Source organism: Thunnus albacares, chromosome 22 (assembly GCF_914725855.1).
Source record: "Thunnus albacares chromosome 22, fThuAlb1.1, whole genome shotgun sequence".
NCBI classification, from domain to species: domain Eukaryota; kingdom Metazoa; phylum Chordata; class Actinopteri; order Scombriformes; family Scombridae; genus Thunnus; species Thunnus albacares.
Window position 1 is genome coordinate 4,173,568 of NC_058127.1, and position 15,613 is coordinate 4,189,180.

Consider the following 15,613-nt stretch of genomic DNA (forward strand, 5'->3'; position numbering starts at 1 on the left):
AATAACATTACTGAACCTTTTTCTTTTGGAAACAGTGATGATAAAGTGCCATATAACAGCTCAAAACTATTTCAAGTGTGGAAAAACACTAGAGGATAACTGGATGAGGTCTTGACTATAAAAAAAAAAAAAAAAAACTACTAAAATGGGATAAATGCTTTTTGGGGTTTAGGCCACCATCTACATTCTAAAAAACTTCATGAAACAGTCATTTGAAGTGAGATATTCCCTGTTTTAGTTTAGTTGATCTGAGTAGATCTGCTTTTGTAGAGTCTAGGGTGCTGTAGGTCTGCTTCCTATCTATCTATCTATGAAGAACAGAGTGGAGTCACGTTATCTACAGCATGTCATCATAGTGTTAACTCTTTATTGTCATTACATTGTAGGTCATCTTCACGACAAGCAGTTATACATACAGTGGTCTTAGATTATATCATCATCCAATACGAGGAGAGCAACAGTTAGAGTTAGTATCACAGCTAGGTTTTTGCATTGACCACAACCCCCCCCCACCCAAAAATCCCTCCACCCCCCTCCCATCCGCCTTCACTCCCCCCACCCCCCACCCATCCTCCACATTATACACCAATGTATTGACAATCGTCAAATACACCACAGGTGCCGAACCAATAAATAGGACACAGGAATGAATAAATAAATAAATAAATAACCAAATAAATACACACAATACATAAATAAATTAGCAACAAGGTGTGTATGTAGTCACATACACACATGTAGCTCACCAGAGACACCAGGCATAGGGCTATTTTATACAGCCACAAGGCGTACAGTTTTATGTAACACAGCCACAGGTCAGACCAAGGCCACATTATTACACCCGGAAATCATTCTGCAGACTGTCGTTTTACAAACATTTCTTTTGAAGTAAAGCGGCTTTAAGAGCAAGATGAAATCTCATTGGTTGAGTTAAAACTTAAGTGGGGGGAGCCAAAGAAATCCGGGGGCCGAAAAATGTGCCAATGCGGAAGTGCCAAAAACTGCAGTTCCTTGAATGGCCACTTGAGTCTTCAAAAGTGAGTTAATCCCCAAAGACCCCCTTGTTAAAATACTCAACTTTACAGTTGTACCTGGTACAAAAAATGGTTTTGGTCTCTACAGCTAATTTCCCCTTTCATGACAACTGTACAGGGGTTGAATTTTATTAAGCCATAAAGTTATGCATAATTAAGGACGCGGCCGCTTTGAGTGACAGGTCGCTAGCAGCTAGGACTTGTTTCAGAAACCTCAGTTCCACCTCTTCACCCATTTTGGATTAGCTAGAGTCAGGCACTGCCAAGATGGTGACGACTGGAGCCACTTTGAGCTTCAAAAACGCTCTTCAGAAACCAATGAGTGACATCACGGTGGCTACGTCCATATTTTTTACAGTCTATGGTTTTACAGCGCAAAATGGAAATCTCATAGCATAAGACGAACTCTGGTCAACACATCAACAAAACATAAGTGACAATTGCTTTTCTTTTGTTTTTTAAACATATGCATGATTGTGGATGGTCGATAGTTCACAAACTAAAACAAATCATTTCATCTCTTAAAAGTCCTAGTTACCTGGCAACCATAAAAGACTCCAGGAAGTTGCTGCTTCTGGCCAAGAAACAGTAAAACCACAACTTGCCATTTCCGCACTTCAGTTTTGTATGAAGTAAAGAAGATATAACTTGTTAAATAATGAGATTTAGAGCTGCTGGTAGGAGCATTTTTATAACTTTTGGTTGAAGACAAAACAGACTCATCTTATTTAAGTTTAGCCAAACCAATGAGAGTATTTCTGCTTTTAGAGCTCCAGTGCCTCTGAGGAAATCTGGACAACTGAAGGTTCAGTCTGCAGGCTTTGTTTGGATTGCTACGCTCAATCTGTCAATCTGAGAGCAGTGTTGAAACTGAGCTCAGGCAGGCAACGTGGCCGAGGTCCGACTCTCATCAAGGTGAAAAGGGAAAATGGAGGGTAACACTGTACAAGTCCCTCATTGAGGTTAGAATGCATGTCGCCATAAGAGGGCAAATCAGAACTAAAGAAAACACAAAAAAAAGAAGAAAAGTGCAACAAAGAATAATTTCCGAGAAGTTACAAAATAACATTAAAGAAAATTCATAAAGGTCTTAAAGCACTTTGTAATTTTAAAGAATAGCGCTATACAAATATAGCTTAAGCAAGTCAAAAGACAAAAAAAAAAACAATAAAGTAACTGAACAATAGAAAATGAAGAGTATCAGGTAACATACTGTAGGCTCACTGCAGTACGAGAAAAAGCCAGCAGGACAAATATCTCCCCAGTTTTGGGGGGTAAAACCACCTCAAACAGCAGACATAAAGCAGATCAGTTGCATGCAGTTCACAGACTTTCCACAGGTGGACTCAGAAAATCAATTTTCAGACTCACATAACTCACAGACAAAAATAAAAAAAGAAAGAAAATCAAAGAAAAACACTGAACACAGATGTGCTCCAAACCCCCGTCTTTTACAACAACCTGAAACAGTTACAGACAAGCAGGTAAGTATGGCAGAAAGAGAAGAGAGAGAGAGAAAGAGAGACTATTATTTAATTTGACTTTGTTTGTGATTGTATTGTTGCTGTTGTCGTCACATATGTGCTTTGGCAATGGAAGAGATGTTCAAGCTCATAGAGAGGCAGAAAGATATATATAGCACAGTCATATTTGACAGTTTTTCCTTCGGCACCATCTCTTCTTCTTATTGAAACATTTAATTTTATTGTTACATTATCATTTATTGCCTTGATATTGAATGTTTATTGACTGTTGATAGACACTGTTGAATCCCTGCGATCTGGTCAATACTACAAATTTTTATTCTGCATCTATTATTATTACTAATTGTGTCCAAAAGACCGTTATAGCTTTCAAGAGGAATTCTTAAACTTTCCCATTGTGGAATTAAAGATTTAAAAAATATTTATGAAATATAACTATTTTGAAGAACTTGTCAACAATTTGTATGATGCATCCCATTTCAGAAGCACGCATGATACACCTTAGACAAATATCTGTCTTTTTTTTTTTTTTTTTTTTTTAAATATAGACAATCTCAACTCAGCAACACAGCTACAGTAGCGTCCTGGCACTTTGATATCATCACACAGTTGGGTTGTACTCAGAATATATCTTCAGAACACAAAAATGTTGCATCTGTATTCAGTCGGTACTACATTGTACAACACCTTTGTTTATAATACAAGTAGTTGATACATTTTGAGGTGAATATTTTTGGAATACCTCGTACCTATTGGTTCAGAATTACAGGTAACTAGCATGAGCACACTTGTATGATGTGCATCATGTAGTGTTAGATTAGTTGTCTTTGGGTCAGAGAGAAGATGGTAGCATTTCAAATATAAATCAGGGGATACGAAAAATTTAAGTCCAGCAGTTTAACATGTTAGCCGTATATTTGATGATGTATTCCAAATTAATTCTGAGTATGTAACAGGCATTAAATACTTTACTTTTACTTTTAAGTATTCTGCTCAACACTGTGTCACCAAAGCATACGTACAGGAACATCAAGTGAAGCGAAATGCTAGCTGGTTAGCCACATCTGGCACATTAGCATTAGTCATGCAAGCACAGATTCCTGCCAATGTTTAATACAGGGACTTTGTGTAAGCAGACGACATAATAAATAATGTCTGGATAGAAAAACTCTAAGCCTTTCAATCTAACCATACAGTTTACACATTACACGTTATCCCACCATGTACATTTTAGTTTGAATTTTAAGGTGACTGACTTAAGCTCTCTATGTACACAGGAGCAGAAATGGCCTGGGTACAGCATAGGCTCTGTAGCTGATCGTCGATCCTCTTCTGATTTGTATGTACAATGGAGTCGATATAAACCCAGCACCATACCTAATACTGAATGCCTAAATAAGTCATGAATATACTGTAACAGTAAATAATTCTTGAGTCTTATGTTCCTTCAAACATTTGACCAAACCTCTAAACATCACCAGAACATTCCTATTGCTGGTAGAGTTGACTAAAAATAGTGTGATCACTCTAATGTTAAAAAAATATTCTGCTTCTGTCAAAGACAAAACCCCATAACTTCAGTGTTTGTATGTGAACTGAAGGTTTCCACTGTCCTTAGTAGATAGTTTAGTCAATCGAAGACCAAAGGAGAATGCAAAAACAAAAAATACAGTATATGTCAAGCTAAAATTTAACAGTTTTCTAGATTCCAGGAAGAAAGAAAACTTTCAGGATGAATGCTGAAGGCTTACAAAGTTTTAATCCAACTTCAGTGATAAATTGTTGAATTATTAAAAGAGCCATTAATAAATACCATCAGCCTTTCCTAAGGTCTTTGTCAAAGGAGTTTCCTTAATACTGCCTTATACATAATACATACACATACTGTAGGTAGGTAGTACTTTGGTGGAGTAACAATTATAGCACTAGTACTGTATGCGCTGCATGCTCGAGGGGACCAGCACAGCAGATTGTTGTCATCAACATTGACTGCTTACTAACCTGATAGGAACCGTTTAGAGTATTCAGATGTTATTTTGTGCAATATCCCCATGATTGTTTAGAAAAAAGAACTACAACGGGATATTAAAAAGTGTTCTGAATCCATCATGTGTTACTTCCGGAATGTTCCGAATGTCTCAGAGGGTTCTGGAATGTTTATAGAGTCCTGAATGTAAGATATTCTGCTGACACTCCAAAGACTCTAGAATATTTACAACCTACAAAGTACAGCTGTTGGAAATGAGATCGGTAGGGAAGATCGTCGCATATATGGGTTTTCCCAGTGGTGACAACATGTTTGTCAATGACTGGTGTGCCCTTTTGCAAGGCATTGTACTGCAACCAAGTTGTATATAGCGTATATAATATGGGAATTTTTAGAACAGCTACCACTGTTCACACAGTCTTGCATGCAAAAGCCACAAATAAGACGAATCAACAAGCAACTACTCCACACAAAACACAGTGAATGGGTAACTTAGACTAGTAAAAACAAGCTTTTTTCCTCTATGCATACTGTTCACCAACTTGTTCAATGCAACTGGCCTGTGCTGGTTGTGTTAGCATATCACTGCTGTTGGGTAAATCATGTAACCTCATATTTTCCTTTCTATTGCTTGAACATGTTTATTGATGAGTTTCCTGACCATCAAACCCGCTAAAACTCTCATTATAAGATACATGGGTTTCAAAATAAGTGAATAAGTATCCTCTTCTTCATCCTGGAAAAACCTACTTATTGCACGTACGGCTTTATTACAATGATGCACTCTTGAAACCTGAATTCCACTGGCGTCTTGTCACTCAAATGTTTGCTTTGGCTGGTTCATGCATGCAGCCATTTGTCTGAGATTCTATGCAGACTCTGAGAAAGGCAGAGTTTGTCACAAGGAGTGCTAGAAAGAGATATACTCCAACAAAACCAGAAAGGTTTGATGACCAACTGTAACTCTGGATCATGAGTTCTGTATACAGTATGGAGCCATGCTGAAAGGCGGTACTACCCAAGGGGGAGGGGAGTAAGAAAGTTGGGAACACTGTGACAGTTGCTGAGGAATCTAGGGTTGAAGTAAAGCACAAAAAGGCAAGTCAAGGTAGAAAAAGACAGAATTACTCTGTGAAAGACAGCAAGAAAGACAGAAGAGAGGAAGAAGACAGGATCACAAAAAAGCTGTCAGTAACAGCAGTTTAACCGACAAGCAGGAATTTGTGCTGGCTTGATCGTAATAGAGTAAGAACAGGTCGAAACGCACATACAGACACATACATGCACGTACATATACATCGTGCCTTATTTGTAAGTCTCCAAAGCCTCATTGGTATCCAGTACTGCCCGGCTGAGCGAAGCACTGTGCTGTAGAAGATCATCATCTCGTTGTCTTCCTCATCTCTTTCAATCCCTCTCACGCTCAAATCCCCCTCTCCCTCACTTCTTCTCTTCTAATCACAGTCCTACTGCCTCATCTCAAACACAGCATCTCCTCGCCGTTGCAGTCCATTTTGTGAAAGCAGAATCGCACAGAAGCACAGAAGAAGAAGAAGAAGGAGGAGGGTGTTGTTTGTTGTTTATGCAAATGCGGGACTGTTTTCAGGGCGTTTGGATTGGCCGGGGGGAAGGGTCAGGTCATTGGCGGGACCTAATGAGGGAGCGGCACCAGGATATCCACATAGTTGATGGGGAAGAAGCCTGACTGGCCGTTGATCATGCCCTCATACCAGTTGTCATCGATCTGATTGGTCAGGGTGATGATATCGCCCTCTTTGAAACCCAGCTCCCCTTCATTCTCTGGCTCGAAGTCATAGAGTGCTCGGCAACAGGGCTGGTCCATGGGGGCTGCAGAGAGACAAACAAAAAGTCACTTTTACACCACAAAAAGACATCTGGTCATCCACTGCTGTAGCAACAAACTGCTAACTCTTTAGCCTATTCAGACACTATAGCCCCTGGATCGTCTCCTCATTTTCTCTCTACGTCTTCCTGGCATTTTGTTCACTGCACACCATTTTGTTCAATAAAAAAGTTATTGAAGGCTGACTTCCACACAGTTTATACAGAGGACAAAGAGGGGTGCAACTAATGATTATTTTCATTACAGATTCATCTTCAGATTGTTTTCTTGACTAATCAAATAATGTTTTGGTCTATAAAAGTTTATCTGAAGCTAATGTGAAGCTTCAGTCCAAATGAGTCAAATCAAGTAGATATCTTTCAACGTTACAGTCTTTTTAGTGCCAAAGTCCCTCTTTTTGTTATTATACTTCCACCGTAGCTCAACAAGGAAACACAAAGAGGGAATTTGATGCTAAAAAGACTGTAAATGTGTCAGATATCCACTTGATATGACTAACTCAGACTGCTGAAGGCTCATAAGCTTCAGGTAAACTTTTAAATCCATTTTTGCACAAAATGACTGTGTGGACACACTGTGGATTTTGCCCCCCAAAACTTACATTGAAAGCACATTTGAAGGGGATCTTTTAATAGTCAGTATGAACAGGAGGAATGATTACAGCGAGGAAAATGTCTTTCAGTGTTCATGTGGACACCTGACTGTTTTTTGAAGACACACTTGAAAAATTGTGAACCTGTCCTTTGAGGCTTTTTGATTGTGGTTTGAAAGAATACAAATAGGAATAGAGTCCTTGGTTTTGATTGTTTCTGTCTCTTAGCAGCCACTCTGGACCACGCCCAGCACCCATCCATACACCCTAAGCAGGATTGCACCCTCTCTGTACCTGGTGACCTTCCGGGAGATTTGGCAGAGTGTATCCCCCCATTGTGGCTCTCGCTGGGAGGCCGCAGCTCCAGGGTCATTCGGGGTTTGGGAGTGAACTCCTTCCTCGGTTTACTAGACACTTCTTTTATCCTAAATAAAGGTCAGACCCAGTTAAAAATGTTTGTCTAATCACATCTTATCTGATTTTATTGGTTTATTTTCAATCACAAGTGGGTAAATAGATCCATACCTTTCCTCCATCTTGCTGGAGAGCTGTTGGAGGATTTCAGCGGTGCGGCTGTGGTATTCCAACTGAGCTTGGACCAACGCTGCCAGCTGGCTCACCTGCTCTATCTGCAACACACATACATGTGTTTTTCAAGCTCTGTGCTCTTCCCATGCTGGGCCTGGGTCTGGCTTGGCACAGCATGGCACAGGATTTCTGCCCTTTGTTTTTGCACTGCAGTTTTGAACACACTGGGATCCTATTCTAAATTAAATATAAATATGTTTCTGTAGTTTTGGTCAGGTCATAATTGATGATTATTTGATTGATGATTATTTTTTGATTATTGTGCTGTTTCTATGTCTTTAAATTTCCATTTTGTCAAATCGGCAAAAGAAAATTTGACTTCCTGCTTGTTTCTATCCATTACTGTTGTGTGATTATTAGGAAATAAACAGTTGGTGGTGGACACACCGAGATGACGTCTTTAAAAGAGCCGCAGTCGAAGCTCAAACGATGGAAAACCATGTGGAAAACATGGAAATATGACATTTCTGTTTGTTTCATGTAGTCATGTGTTCGAGGAACGTTACAGTCTCCTCCACATATCTGATGTTTTCAGCTCTTCAGTGACGTTTAACTCAAATGCTTCATGTACTTCATCATTTATTCACTATGTCTGTTCTTTTTGTCCAGACACCAACTTTTAGACCTCAGCCAAAAGTAAAAACTTTTGGTAATATTATTTTTTATTTTTTTCAAATTTTCAGCATTTCCTCTTGGGAAATGTGTATATAAACAGGTGGATAGAAACAGTTATTCACTGTACTTTACCTCAGACAACCTACAGTGCAATAAATTCCCAACTGATCCACAAAATATACTTTAATACAACAGTAGAGCTGCAACTAATGATTATTTTCATTATTGATTAATCTGTTGATTATTCCCTCAATTAACTGTTTGGTCAAAAATGGTCAGAAAATGCTGAGAAATGATGAATACTGTTTCCCAAAGATCAAGATGCACCTAAAGTGGCTTATTTTGTCCCAATCAACAGTCCACAACCCAAAAGATATTCGGTTTACTGTCATAGAGGATTAAAGAAACCATAAAATGTTTACATTTTAGAAACTGGTACAGGAGAATGAGTTGTTGTTTTTTTTAAATGATTCAAAACGATTAATTAATTATCAAAATAGTTGGTGATTAATTTTCTGTAATCTGTATTTTACTGCACACAAGAGACAGATAAGATTATCCTTACATCACTCTCCAGCAGGTTAAACATGCTCTGCTCTGCGATCTCTTTGCCCTCGTCGAACTTCTCCAGCGCCTGTTTGATTTCATCGTCCTGGACTTTCCCCTGACGCTTCTTCTTGTAGTCAAAGTCCAGACGCCGGCCCTCCATCTTCTTCAAATGGTGCTGCAGTGGAGGGAAAATAAATCATCAGATATAAAGCACTTCTGAGACCGCTAATAGTTCATGGAGATTCCATTTTTACAGAGATTAAGGGTCATCAGGTTTCCCATACCAGGTGTTTTACTAACCTGTATCTCTTTGAGGTCTTTGTCGTGGAGGTTCTGCAGCGGGTCGATGAAGTTCTGTTTGACCTCCATGTCCAGAGCATCCTTCACCTCCCCGAGCTCCTTCATCGCCTCACCAGCATCAATCAGCGCCAGGCCTGGAGAGAAGGGATGGAAAATAGACAGAGAGAGAGGTAAGATGAGGCAGAGAAAGACAGAACAGGTAAAGAAGAAAAGAAAAAACTAGACAACTTAGCAAGGAAGGACAGGTTGATTAATAAAGATATGTCTTAATAATTCAAGTGTATTCATTGTGTGTTGGTGTACTCGTGGTGGAATCAAACTGCACTTAACTTCGACTTCTTGATGTGTCCTCGGGCACAAGACCCCAGTATTGTTCCCAAGGCTGTGCCATCGGTGTGTCACAATGATCTGCTTGTTTTATCTGACTAACAGTCTAAAAAGAGTTTGGACCCACTTTCCCTTCACTTGAATGGTTGAATTGATTAGAAGTGGTTAGAGATACATTTTCTAACAACTAACTAATTGATGAAACGACTAACTGTTGCAGTTCTGATCACACTATTGAAATCTGATGTTAATGTAGTGCAAAAATTAAAATTGTTTCTGTATCCATTTCTCTTTATACATCCATGGTTTTAACTGAAAGCGTGCAGCGATCACTGTGATGCGTGATCTGATGGAGCTGATCATTTATTTAGGTACTACTTCTTTTTGGATCAACCGGAGAGACTAAAGCAGGGAGTGTCAGATGATGGGAGCAACTTGGTAAGGAGCATAGATCTTTCTTATCCTATGTTTTAAAGAAAATATGTGTAATATCTGGAGTGTAGTGGGTCAATTTACCACAAATAATGGTCATTAAATTATGAACAAATATAAGCACTACTACTGTTGTGGGGTTTAGCGGAATGCTATTAAATCACCTCCACCACAGCAAACTTTGAACAAGGACTTGAGTGATTTTCTTCTACACTAGCTTCCCTAGATAGCTGTAGGCTGGTTTAACTTTGTTCAGTTGTGAGCAAGAGCTAAGGTTAAATTAGGTACCTTCAGTGAATTAGCTTCTGTGTGTCCTCTTGAAAATTTCAAGCTAATGCTACATTTTGTGTCTCGACCCACTGAAGTCAATCAATCATTGAGGTAATTTTTACATCCCAGAGGTTTTCGTTAGCTAAAACTCCTCTAAGATAACACACTTTTGCAGATACCATCTTAGCACCATTAATACTGTTTGTGTTCATTCCTACTTACCGAAGCAGGACTCCTCCCCCAACTCCCGTCCAAACTTCAACATGGCGTCTCCCAGGACAGACTCAGCCTGTGGGTAACCAGGTCCCTTCTCCTGCCCACGGATCTTTGACATGGTGTTGATCATACTGAGTTTGGCTCTGGATGCTGCAGGACAGCAGGCATCAGTTGAATTAGGGGGGTGTTAACGACTTATACTTGTGCTTTAAGATCGTTTCAGTATGTGCCAGTTTTATCTCACAGTGATAATATTCATGTGTGTGTTTTATACCTGGATTAGGCTGTAGGTATTCTGTAGTTTTGGTCATGATGTCCAACACTGCTCTGCTGGTGATGTCCACCTTCTGCAGAGGAGAACACACATTGGGTAAAATGTGAGGGAAGAGCAGCGTCACAACTTCTCAAGGGATTTTTTGACAATAAGAAAAACAAAGAATAACACCAGTGTCTCCTTTAAGATGGCATGAACTGTATACTGACATAAAAACATTTTCTTAAACAAACATACGGTAGATAGATATTTACCTTTTCCATTTCTTTAAAGTCATCGTCTAGCTTGGTTCCTTCCGCCCCTCCGACCTTCTCACTGACTTTCTGTAACAGACGAAATAAAGAGACAAAGCGAGAGAAAGTTAGACTTTGCTGCTCTGAAGGAAACCTAGAGAGAAGAAAGACTGAACTTGTTTCAGTGTCTTAATGGAGACAACTGTGATCCTTCCTGTGAGATGAAAGAGACCGCAGAGCAAAGGAGTGAGCTGCTGCAGCAAGAAAGAGAAAGTATATCGAACAAGAGATCATATCAAGAAAAGAGGCATTTCATTAGCCTGGCGCTGAACCGCTCAAACACATATTCAGACTACTGATCACAAGTGGTTAGCACTGAAAACAAAGACAAAGACTCAGTAGTATTATTATCATTTCATTAAACAAGCAGTTTGAATTCTCCAAAAGCCTCTTCATCCTTCTACAATAAAAGACTCTTTCAAGCGTCTGTCTACAAATGGGCTGAGTTTCACTGTTTTTATTGTTATATTTGAATGTTCTTCTCATAAGTACGTTACAGTTTATAAAGACAGCACACAATCTGGATCTGTATTCAGTGTCTGCGCTTTCATTAGACGTCTCAATGAACCGTAACATTGACTTGTCTCTTTTTCATTATCGCTTAGGATGTAATGAATATATTTACGAATGTGGAAGTGTTAGATTTTTACAGATGCATGTAATAATATATAGAAAACTATTGCAGCACTTGACGTAACGCGTCCTTTGGAGGCTGTTTTGCAGTTCTACTCCTTAAAGAAGAGCTGTCTAAGTTTCCGTCTCAACAACATTTCTGTCTGACTGGTACCAAATCATTTCATTACCAATCTATGTGACTCATTTTGTTTTTAAATGTCAGTCAGCTTGGTAGTTAGCTTCGCTCGAGTCGACTCGTGTCAAATCTAAAGTGAGAATCTCAAGTCTTCGATCAAGCTCAAGATCAAGGAGTAAAGATCCATTTGGAAACAAGTAATAAAACTTAATCTGGCACTAAAATATCTGTTTTGTCAAGCTGATGGAGGCAAAGTTGTTTAGAAAAGTGACAAACTAATAAAATTACCAGATGGAGATGGGGTTAGTTATTATCCAATCAATAACTAACCACAGTGAACTGATTTTCTTCAGACCTCCATGAGCTTGATGAGACAGTAATAATTATAATTTCTCCCCCAGAGAGAATAAATGGATCTACCACAATAAGCTTCTGGTTTAATTTATATGTAAACAGAGAGAGACAGTGGTGTAAATAAAGCCTCGTTATATTCACACCGAAGGTCTGTGAGTTATCAACCTCTCCTCTCGCCTCCTTCACAACGTCGGACATGTCTTTGTTCTGCTCCGTCTGTCACTGTGATACCAGGAAATGCTGCAGAGTGACACCTCTCGCTTTCTAAATCGCTTCAGGTTGCAGAAAAGAGGAAGCAAGGCGGGAGGAGGAGATGAGTGGGATTTTCTACAATCGTGACTCACATCAGCCACCCACGCGTTGGTAAACCACACACACACTTACTCATGCAGTAAACACCTGAATATAAATACATACAGGATGCATACAGTACCAGCAGGAGAAAAGTACACACAAAATATGGAAAAAAGGGACAAAATCACATGAAAATGCTGCTGTTGCATGAATAATTAAACATAACAATTTTTGTAGGAAGGTTGTTAAAATTTCAAATATTTGTCAGTGTTAATTTGAAATTTTTTTAAGTGTCCCTAGTAAAGTGCTCAGAGAGTGTATATATGCACTCTACACACACACAGATATAAGCAAAAATGCAACATAAAAGAAAGAAAACTAATGATGGTGTAGATAGAAAGAAGATACAAAAATTCACTGTGAGAATCAGCTCTGACAACAGATTCGGAGCTTTGGCAACCAAAGAAAGAAAATTTAAGACGAAATTTTCACAAGGAGGCAAAACACTTTGTTTATATCGTAGCGCTACGATTCACCAGAAATTCACTGCACAATCTGACAGAAACACAAACTGATATCGTACAATCTGACACAGATTGTGAAAAAGATTTTATCAGAGCCGTCTCACATGGTGTGATAAGGCGCCTTACGACAACCGAAACCCAGATAGTTGTTGACAAAATAAAACTAGCTTATAGGCGACTTCAACCAGGGCTTCAACCTTCTTTGAAGGCTTTGTTTGCAAAGTCACCTCTACTTCCTCCTCATGATGATGTCAAATCATTCACTCATGCCCAGAAACGGCCGTCCGTTTCGTAGTTTGTTTCTAAAGTTGTTGCTAGCGTTACTTGTTTTATCCACTTGCATATTTTGTGTTAGATTCAGGCTTGTACAGATGTATTTGAAACGTGGAGCAAAGAACAAGGAAAAGAAATGAAATCCTGCTGCTATAGTTTGTTTACGTAGCCTCCAGAGCCGGAGGAAGCTTCCTGAAGCTGACCAATCAGAACAGAGTGGGCTCATCAGGAGGCGGAGCCTTAAAGAGACAGGAGCCTGTTTCAGACAGAGGCTGAACTGAGGGGGCTGCATAAAGGGCCAGTTTATAAGATCAATAAGGAGTTTTTAACTGTAAATCATGCAAATATATTCCAGTAGAGCCCCAGAATATAATTATAGAGCTGGAAATGGGCACAATCTCTTTAAAATAGCAAATGCTGCAACATCCAAGTCATCAGATTCGTCTTTGTTAGATTTCAGATGATCAATTACGTGACGGGAAACATTTGAAACAAGCTCGCGTACAGTCGAGAATCATGCGGTCACACATGTGCTCACATGGAAGCTCATAATGCAAACACGCAAATCACAATGTAGTCAGATGACTGATGTGTGTGCTAATGTGTGTGAAGCAGATGTCACATGTCGTCTTCATCAAAAACTAACAAACCATGCATAACATAAAGGTAAACAGTGTGTGTGTGTGTTTATGTAACCGCTTACACACCTGTGTGCATGGGTGTTACTGACGAAACGCTTTGATCAAATGATAAAAAAATAAAAAACAAGGAGAGGACAGATGGCTGTTCCTGAGATAGAGGTGTATTATAAAATGTAAAAAAAACAATACAGAAACATACCAGGAAAGAAAGTGCGAGAGGCCGATAAATGAGGAGGAAGATGCAGTTGCTATGGAGACAGGGAGCTGACTGGTCCCTCTCATGTGTCTAGAAACCACACACACACCAACGGTCCTCCTCTTGTCTGTAAGGAACAATCAGTCTGATTGCAGAGAGATGTACTGACACGCTGTTACATAACTCTGAGTAATGTTAGCATCTTCTGCTGCTTCTACTGTCCCTTCACATTGTATTTGACGTCAATTTGTTTCTGTTTGACCAAATTTTAAAGCTCAGCAGCAGAGAGGACATTCCCAGATTTAAAAAAAAAAACAACATCTTAAATTATGGATGTCCTGATTTTATTTTTGGCCTCAATCCCGATCAGAATTCGATCCAGGACTTATATTGTAGCCTACAAATTTTCATGAGCTACTTGATCCAAATACTGAAGCTCCTCATTCAAAACTATGAAACTGATCATCTTAAATTATTGATATGATATGATTGAAAGTTTAACTGGGAGAATGTGACTCCCGGAATGACAAAAACACTCGTAGTTGTACAGCGGTGATACCGAGTGGAGCGTCTTCCTTCACAAACAATCTTTGGTCGAATACAGACACACAAACCCAACAAGCCAAGTTTCTTTCTGGCCTCGAGTTACTTAACAAGTTACTTAACATTAATTAGAGACATTAGAGACAGACACAACTGAGAAGAGATGAATGTCTGAAATGTTGCTCTTTGCTGATAAGAAATAGAGAATTGAATAGCAGCACGTTAGCATCAGGGTACAGTGAAGAGTTGGATTTACTGAAGCTGATACCGTCCTATTAAAACATCCTGATACTGATCCTTAGGATCATCTTGGTTTGGGCGGCCTCCTAAAAACACATTTTGTCAGTTGAATCGGTGCTTTTTTTTTTTAGCCATGTCATTATACACAGAGTCATGCAGAGTGACAGTATGAATAAGAATACATAACTGTGACGGCACAGCGCAGAGAGACTGTGGTTCCTGCTCTGACGCTCTCAGCTCGGCTGTTAAATGCACCAAAGTTGGTTAAACTCCTGTGAAATGAAAAATGCATTTTCCCAGTTTTAAATCGCTGTGCCCCTGTGTTTACTGTTCATTTATCTCTTGTTATATGTCAAATATATGTCAAAAAATCAGTATCAGAGTATTTTTTACATCAAAATCCCGTCAAAGTTGTTTCTCCTCCTGTAAAACGGTTTCAAACGTTTGATGACTCATCCTGCACTCAAGGGATGTTAACAAAAGTTCATCCAGTCAAATGTGACTTTGGGCGAGTCGCAGCCACACTGATCATATAAAACCACACTTAACTGTTTGTGGGTCGTAGTAGCTAAAAGAGCGATATAGAGAGAGACAGGAAGAGATGTGTGTTTGTATATCAGTGGGCGAAAACTTTGTTTTTATCTCCAAAACAATGTGGCTGCTGAGGTCTAATTCATTCATCTCTCCCTCCTCCTCCTCCTCCTCATCTAACAGGTGAGGAGATGTGTGTGGAATCGTCCTCTGTAGCTGCTGAACTCTAAGCCTCCAATCAAATGCGAAGGATTTGACTTAAATCCCTCTTGTAACAGTACACCGCTCAAATATTCCATTTCACTGGGAAAACAACACGTCACAGCACAGAAGCTAAAGAGAAAACAGACCTGTCTCTACCGTCTCCTCCTCTACCGTCCAATGAGGTCGACTCTTTGGCTGCCAGCAGCCAATCAGGAGAGACGCCCTGTGCTGGGCTTG

General features: G+C 39.5%; 1 protein-coding gene and 1 long non-coding RNA gene across 5 annotated transcripts in view; one reads left to right on the forward strand and one right to left on the reverse strand.

Moving 5' to 3' along the window:
• Positions 1-560: 560 nt before the first annotated feature.
• LOC122974168 (endophilin-A1-like) overlaps positions 561-15,613 on the reverse strand; it is a 36,939-nt gene continuing 21,886 nt past the window's right edge. Inside the window, exons 1-9 of one of the 3 annotated variants that reach the window (XM_044342127.1) lie at positions 12,976-13,138; positions 10,787-10,855; positions 10,533-10,605; positions 10,265-10,408; positions 9,014-9,147; positions 8,730-8,888; positions 7,487-7,590; positions 7,256-7,386; positions 561-6,353 (exon numbers count right to left, since the gene is read on the reverse strand). In XM_044342127.1, coding sequence (XP_044198062.1) covers positions 6,157-6,353; positions 7,256-7,386; positions 7,487-7,590; positions 8,730-8,888; positions 9,014-9,147; positions 10,265-10,408; positions 10,533-10,605; positions 10,787-10,795 — 951 coding nt within the window. In that variant the 5' untranslated portion in view covers positions 10,796-10,855; positions 12,976-13,138 and the 3' untranslated portion in view covers positions 561-6,156. Of the gene's footprint in view, positions 6,354-7,255; positions 7,387-7,486; positions 7,591-8,729; positions 8,889-9,013; positions 9,148-10,264; positions 10,409-10,532; positions 10,606-10,786; positions 10,856-12,073; positions 12,438-12,975; positions 13,139-15,613 lie in introns of those variants that run through there. The other 2 variants (XM_044342126.1, XM_044342125.1) reach the window with 2 other exon arrangements.
• Positions 9,107-10,359, forward strand: LOC122974330. 2 transcript variants are annotated; one of them, XR_006400339.1, is made up of 3 exons: positions 9,107-9,183; positions 9,660-9,778; positions 10,273-10,359. It is a non-coding gene; the product is annotated as an uncharacterized LOC122974330 (long non-coding RNA). The 2 variants fall into 2 exon arrangements; XR_006400338.1 differs by having other exon boundaries at positions 10,270-10,355.